The following is an 8,034-nucleotide window of genomic DNA, read 5'->3' as shown; positions in this document are numbered from 1 at the left end:
AAGACAAGATTCTCCGGAAAAGCCAAAATGCTAGGAAAAGTGGAAGGGGAAGACCCAAAGTGAGATAGTTTGACTCAATAAAAGAAGATCTGAGCAGGGCTGTTAATGATAGGCCATTTTGGAGGTCTTTCATTCATAGAGTCGCCATAAGTTAGAAGGGACTTGCTATCATACAAGTACATACACACCCTCAAATACTAATCCTTAGCAGAGATTTGAGAGTCTGGAAACGTTGGAGTTACTTATATTCAGTTGTACTGTGTCTCCCTAGAGGTGAATGTGTAGAGGCTCTCAAATCTCTGCTAGGGATTAGTTTTGTTTTCTGTGTATGTGTGACCATGTGTGTGTGTGTGTGGCGTACGCCTGTGTGCATGCATGCATGACCAAGTCCTTCCCTAGAAGTGCATGTGTATCCACAACAGGAGAACAAGTGTAAGATCTTTCACTTGATCCTACCCTATTTGAGGACTCAGAGTCCTGTGCAGAGGCACGTTAGAGACCACAAGATTTTTAGGGTATGAGCTACCAAGAGTCAGAGCTCCTCTCTTCAGACTTTGGAAAGCTCATGCCCTGAGAATCTAGTTGGTCTCTAAGGGACCACTGAACTCAAATCCTGCTGTTCTACTGCACACCAAAACGGCATCCTATCTGAACCGACTCTAGCAGCGAGTTTGGTTTTTTTTAAGCGGGAGAACAGAGAGGGTCAACTTTTTTCCTTCCTCCGAGGGCTCCTTTTTAAAACAGCCAGTTCATCCCTCCATCAATATATCCTCAGAGTACCTCGACCACCGAGACCGACACGCACATCACGCCACGCACCTGTCCTCTTCCCAGCCGTGTTGTTGCCCGCCGGGCCACCTGTGGTGACCGCAGCGGCTACTGATGGAAGGAGTCGTGATGAACCGTGGGAATCGCCAAGCGCACGGGAGCGCGCCATCCTCCCCGGGCGCTTTGGCTTTCCGCCGAGGCAAGCCCAGAAGTTCAACAGGCACCAGCAAACCTCCTCAGGCGGCCGCGCGGGAAACGCCTCCCCGGGCTTGCCTCCTCGGCCCTTCCCGCCCCGCCTCTCCCCCCACAAGGGGCGGCGCCACCAGCCTCGGCTTTCCAATGTTGGACCAGCGTCGGCACATGGAAGGAGCCGCGCTCGCTGCGCCAGCCCCCCGGTGCCCGCAAGCCGAGGGAGCGGCGGCCACGCAGGGGCAGGCTCTGGCCAGTCGCCCTGCTCCGTTTGCCGCCTCGGTAGCCAGTTGCGGCAAGCAGCGGCGCTGCTGCTCCCCTCCTCGGCTTCCTTTGTGTGCGTGAGGGGAGCCGAGGCGGTGGCGGAGGAGGTGGAGCCGCTGCCTTGTCAAGCCTGAGCCGGCGGTGAAGGGAGCGAAGAGCGGGGGGCGGCTCGGCTCCACTCCCCGGGAAGCCTCCCTTCCTCAGGCAGAGCGAAAGGAGCTGGAAGCAGCGCAGGCTCCTGCTCTGGGCAGCCAGAGCGCCTTCTCTCCCCAGCGCCGGCGGAAACCGGAGCCCTCAAGCCAGCCGCCGCCGCCGCCGCCGCCGCCGCAGCGCGTCCTTTGGCTCGCCAGCCGGCAGAGCCCGGGCGGAGGCGGCAGCGGCTGTTGGTGCTGTTGCTTTGCTCAGCGCGGCTCTCGCACTTTGCCATGGGCTGGGGGCGGCAGCAGTCGGGCAGCAGCAGCAGCAGCAGCAGCAGCACCTGGGCTAGTCACTAAGGCACCGCAAGGAAGGGGGATGGCCACGTCCAGCAACTCCAGTCTGTCCGGCTCGTCGGTTTCCTCCGGTAAGTTTACTGCCCGCCCCGCCGCCTTCCTTTGGCAGGATGCTCGCAGTGCCATCCTAGGCAGAATTAGCACCCTCCTCGTGGACTTGCACGGGTGGGACTCTGTCAGTGTCTCCTCGCACGTCTTAACGGAACGGTTTATTTTTTAGCCTATTCACTTTGCTTGTTCTTTGTGGGTCGGTATGTCAGGGACCCCCATGTTATTGGTGGCACACAGAGATGGAAATCTTAATCTTGATAGCAAGATAGAATAGCGAGACCAACACCGCTACCCACCTGAAACTATCTTGATGCAGAATGTTTGCCTTCGGCTTGGCATGTCAAAAAGGAAGGGAAGAAAGAGCAAGGGGGGAATGTGTGGGGACAGCTGAGGTTAGAAGAACGCCAAATGCCTCCTTAGTGTGGAAAAAGGCACACACACACCCCAATCTACTGCCCTTTTCCTCCCTTGATGACTGGACCCTAAACCCAGACATTTGCAGGGATGTTTGATTTTCATCAAGAGAAACATGGCAACACCTAGCAAATCAGGGTGTCAGGTGTAACACTTTTTTATTTCTGGGAAAGGAGGTTATAAAATAAGAGCACCTGCAATCTCTAAAAATATCTGTGTGTGGCTGAGCAGTTTGTTCCAAGTGTGATTACACCTGTTCAGTTGCCAAACTATACAGCAAGGAGTGCAATGTCTGAGAGACCCAATCTCATTTTCTCTATTTTCTTTCTAAGTGACAGTGTGTGAGATTGTGTATGTAAGATGATACTTGCTCTGTGTGGGGCTGAGTCAGTCACATAAGTGCTTTGTGGCAATTCCTTTATATTGCCTTGGGACAATTAGGAATGATCAAGGTGAGAAACAGCATCCCACTCAGGTCTGTCAGAGGCGCTCCTCCCTCCACTGAAAGTGGTTTTAGGTTTGCATTGTCTACCTTAGAGGGTGTTTATGATTCCAGTAGATTATTTTCTGTAACTTCTGGATATCAAGACAATGACTGAGGAAAAAACATAACCACATTCTCCGTGACAGCAAAAGGTTGGCAAAGCTTTTCTGAAAGGGAAAGATTAGAAACTAATCTTGTACTTGTTAATTTTATCTAAGGTAAATGGAAAGGTTAGTCAAAAGACTCCTATTGTGGGGACCCCATTCTCCTATATAATGCTATTGCTTGAAAATTGGTTTTGTAACAGTATTTTTAATTTTATAAAATTAAACACAAGATGCTACTCTGTTTTGATGTATAAAGTTTAGTGCTGATATGTATGCAAACTGGTGCTTATTCCTTTTATTCCTTTTATTTTAAAATAAGGATTAGAATTAGAACATTTTTGACAGATGAAAAATGTAAGTCAATACCTGAACACAGCATCTGTTCTTTTTTGGTATCTATTTCTTACAATCTGCTTTGTTGCTGAGAGTTTAAAAAAACCCCTAAAATGTGATGAATCTCACAAATTCAAAATTGAGATGTGCAAATAGTGAAACAGGTAACACATTGGAATATGTAGAAGCTCAAGTTTCAGTGGTAAGTCCAAAATGCAGTTTTTGGGATGCAGAAGTTCACATGTGACATCACAAAATGGGAAGCTAGAACCCCTGGGTTGGATAACAGCAAATTTGTGCACAGTCTCAGCCTTACTAAAACTCCCATCCCACATAGCTTTTGTCCATGCAGGTCTAAAGATCCCTAGCACAGTCTTTTGGAGGGAGGGGTCAAAGGGGACCACATCATCCCTTTTTCACCAGCAAAAAAACTGGCTGGATCTAATCCAGAAACTTGTGGTAAAGGTCAAGTTTTTAAAATCTGAAACTTCAAACTTACATTTTTTTTCTTTAATTATTTTTGATGTGTGACATCATTTGCGTTTCAGAATCCAATTCCTACTTTACAAAGTAGTTCCCATACTTTAAAATGTGGCGGTCATGGACATAGTGATTAAAGCATTCCTCTTGTGCAAATTTCATCCCCCCCCCCCCCCGAAGATTTTTGTTCTGGAACAAAGAGCCACCACATAGTCATGTGAATGGTCCGTCATCTGAAACAGTGGCATTTCTTAGCTTGTTAACTTTCAGTCCTGGCAATTAATCTTGGGGATCAGAAAGTGAAAAATATCTTCCTTAGCCTGAGGAGTCTTATTTATACAGATAGAGCCAAACTACATGAGATGAATTACATGCGTACAACACGTGAATGCACTTACATGTGTTTCCCCGTTGCTTTCTTGTTCATTTGCACACCGTGGTCACACTGCACTCAGTCTGCCCTCAATCCCATGCTCGGACTGGCACATGTTTCTTCCTCATTCTTCCCAGATGAGAGATGGTATCCCATGATGCACACAGAGTCCAATCTCTCTGAAACTTGAGGGGTCTTTAGAGGAATGTTAGGAGTAGATCTGCAAATTCCTTGGATTTTGCTTGCAAAATGCCACCCAAGTCCCCTAGAAAGCTGCCCTAGTTTTCCCCATAGGGGATAATGGAGATAATGGAGATTGGAAGTGGCTGGGGGCACCTTCTTTGGGGGCCTATAAAATGGCCCCCTGAAGCCCAATCTTCATGAAACTTGGGGGTTCTTTAGAGAACAGCTATTAGTAGGTCCCCAGCAAATTTAGTCCTAAAATGCCCCTCAGACATCCCCAAATCGCATTTCCCATTGGAAACAATGCCACATTTTACCCTATTTGCTCTGTATTGCAGAGCCAAACTGGAGAATGAGTACCCCCCACCCCGTCCTTTTCTGGTTCATGTATCAGGCATGTTTCTGAACTTCTGCTCAGATGCATAATCATGTTACCATGATCTTTCTTCCCACCTCTTCCTTATCCCGACTGAAGACACTGCATGGAGAAGAAGAGGAGGAATTTAAGAGGGGAGGAGGGTGCAGGAAGGAAGGAGGAGGAGGGAGAATTTAAAACATTCCAGATTAAAAGCAAAACAGTTTGGGTGTAAGCCAAATCTAAGGGCAGAAAGAGGGGAGAGGGAAGTGGAAGCCACCCCAAATCGATACTCTGCAATGGCAACTTGCTGATTATGACCATGGACGCAACCGCGACTACACCAGTTTCCCAACACATGCATGGGCTAGGACTACTGGGCAGCTGTTCACCTAGGTAAAATGGACATGGGCAGGTAGGAACAGACATGATTCTAGAGACTCTCACAGCCTTATGTAATTTGTCTCATCTAGTTCAGCTCTTATATATTAATAAGCAGTCAGATGAAGACAGTTAATTCACCGGCGGGAAAGCGTGTTGAGTGGTACTCTGGAATTGGAAACAGGATACTGACTGCTGTTCTAAGCATAGTTACACCATTCTCAGCCAGTTGACTTTCATGGACTTTGAAGAGTGTCTAACTTCAGAGTTACTCCAGTCTAAGCCCACTGAAATCAGTAGGCTTAGACTGGAGTAACTCTGCTTAGGATTTCACTGGTAGACTTGCACTGTGTATATCATACTTATTTGGCATGAAAAAAATTAAAGGATATTAGCCTTCAATTAAAGGATAGTGACTTGATGAACTCAAAATCTTATGGTGGCAATATATTTGGGCAATACTAGTTAATGTGTAGTATGGTGGGCAGGGATGAGGATATAGAAATCAGATGTCTGAGATATTTTATGGGGGGGGAAGGATCTTTGTGACATTTACACAGAAATACCTCCTATGGATGCCATCGCTGAAGGGTTAGTACTTTTCCATACTTATCCAACTACTGAGTAAAGTTTTGGGTTCAATAAGGCCACTGGCCATCTTTTAAAAATACTGAGAAATAATCTGGAAAATGTATTTTAAAACATTTGCCAATGGGAAATATTTGCGTTATTCTTGTGCTTTTACATATCAACATCTTGATCTTCATATTGTTCCACATTTGGTTGGTTGGAGCCTCAAATGGCAATTATCTGTGTATTGCTTACTGCAACTGGTCCAATCAAAGAGACACCCGCTGTATTTATTTCATATTCTTTTTCAGTTAAATGCTAGTGTTCTTCCAGTGCAGAAAAGTTTCCACTTTCAGTGGGTCCACTGTATTTGACTTAATGCAGCCACATTTCAGCTGTTTGTGGTTTCATTCTTAAAACTCAGCAAGTTTCTGAGCTCTTTCTAATGACATCTAACCACACAGTTCAACTGTTTAAATGTACAGCTGTAGCATATTTAATGTTTAACATATAGAGAAGATGTTTTGCAAATGATATACAATTATTTCTATTCATTTGACTTTCCATCATAAGACAATCCACTGCTTACGAAGGAAAACTATGATTTTTCAGCAGATTAACGCAAGACGTTGGATGGCCTGTATGCATATAACTCTGCCTCTTATTACTGCTTTGCTAGATGCAATATTCAGAATATAATGAGTTAAGAATCAGTAGTGCAATAATGTAAAATTATTGTTTCTTTTCTGTTTGGAATCATTAGAGCTGATATCAGTGTGGTAGGAGAAAAGCCAGATTTGCTGGACAGTTTAAGGAAACACAGAATGAGACCTGTGGAGATTTTCATTGGCCACATTCCCCTGAGAGAGGAGAAAAATCAGAGGGTTATGATGATTCTGACAAGTTACTGCTGATTGGGCAGCAGCAGCAGCCATCAAGTTCTTCTGCACAACAGCTTTTGTGTTGACTCATTATAAGAAAACAAGAACTAGGATCAGTCTCTCTGAGTATTAATAATTATAGTAGCAGTGCTCTTATAGCTGCACACCTATTTTTGATTTAATCCAGTGGAGAACTATGAAGCCTGCATATACAGCTCTCCCTACACAGTGGTAATTGCATATACATCATGCCTGGCCCAGTTTCTATTGAAATTAGCATGGGCCGTACAGAGTGGGAGCAAGCTGTCGTTTGCAAGCAGAATGGGAGCAAATCCATATTTAACAAGCCAAATTAGCAAGCAAATTAGTGAGCAAATTTGACCTAGAAGTCTTACCTGCTGGCTTGTTGGTATAAAAAGGTCCATTGGTGTAGCTGGTCTTAATGAAGTTTCCTACTTTGATCAAATCTGGAAGGCGACACACAGGCAGAATACCCACCTGACTTTCCTCAAGCTGTCTGTTCAATAGCTTCTGTAGGCTGGGGTCCAGAGAGACAGGGGTAGTTTGGGATATGTATGATTTGCAGGTAGCCTAGTGGTAAATTACAAAGATGTAATTGAGTTGATGAGTTTAATTACACTCTTGTTTGGATAGCACAGTATAATAGTTACCAAGGTTATCTACAGCTGCATATCTTTAGTGGTGATTCGTACATTTGAAAATGACATTTTAGTAGCATCAAAAATAGAGATTCTGAATTGGTATCCCTTCAAAAATCTAGTCATAAGGAAGTAATGTTGAGAGGTTATAGACAGTTCAGGAAAGGAGCTGATATCCCCCCAGTCTTGTCATTTATATACCAGTTATCATTTTGAGTCTTCTTTGTCATTCCAAAAGGCATGAAATTATCCTGTCTTCCACTTGATGTATTTATAGCTACCTTGTATGGCGTAGATGAAAAATCAGAGCAGTCAGTTGAAAAATACTGTGCAGCTTGATAAGGTTTGGTTTTAAGGATTTTTTGCTCCAGTAGTTATGGTACAAACCATTTGATTTGTAGTCTGATCCTATGAACCACAGCATGGAGAAAGTTTCAGGTAGATAGCCATGTTGGTCTGTTGCAAAACAGCAGGTTTTGAGTCCAGTGGCACCTTTGATGTCAACAAGATTTTCTGAAGGGTATCTGAAGAAAGCAGCTTTGATTCTCAAAAGTGTATACCCTGAATAGTTTGTTGATTTCTAAGGTGCCTGCAATACTGAGAAACAATGGCTTATCTGAGTGTGAGTTGCAGAGAGGGACACAGCCTGGCTCCTTGTACTAGGAGCGAATTCCACTGCACTGCAGTTATTAGTATCTTTGCTGTTGCACTTGATCTTTGCTTTAGATCCAGGCCAGCCCAATTGTGTCATGCAGAAAATTGATGTGGCCCCACACAGGTTTGTTTAAGTTAAAAGCTCAGAAACAGGTAACATTCATTCAAGTCTGCACAGTGTTTTTTACTAGCTGTTGTAAATAGTCCTTTGCCTGGCTCCTCAAAATCAGAGCCAAACTACAAGTGACACCTTACACAGGTTGGACACTTGTCAGCTTCCCTCAAGTTTTGATGGGAAATGTAGGCATCCTGGTTTTACAGCTTGGCTCTCCATTACAGCTGCAAGACCAGGATGCCTACATTTCCCATCAAAACTTGAGGGAAGCCAACTAGTGTC

At 44.8% G+C, this 8,034-nt stretch overlaps 1 protein-coding gene across 1 annotated transcript in view; it reads left to right on the top strand.

The window, feature by feature from the left end:
- The first annotated feature begins 1,112 nt into the window (after positions 1-1,112).
- CHN2 (chimerin 2) overlaps positions 1,113-8,034 on the top strand; it is a 191,928-nt gene continuing 185,006 nt past the window's right edge. The window contains exon 1 of the mRNA XM_054990757.1: positions 1,113-1,783. Coding sequence (XP_054846732.1) covers positions 1,735-1,783 — 49 coding nt within the window. The 5' untranslated portion in view covers positions 1,113-1,734. The remainder of the gene's footprint in view (positions 1,784-8,034) is intronic.

The sequence above is a fragment of the Eublepharis macularius genome, chromosome 11 (genome assembly GCF_028583425.1).
Source record: "Eublepharis macularius isolate TG4126 chromosome 11, MPM_Emac_v1.0, whole genome shotgun sequence".
NCBI lineage: Eukaryota > Metazoa > Chordata > Lepidosauria > Squamata > Eublepharidae > Eublepharis > Eublepharis macularius.
The sequence above is the reverse complement of the archived record's forward strand: the minus strand, read 5'-3'. Positions and strand labels throughout refer to the sequence as shown.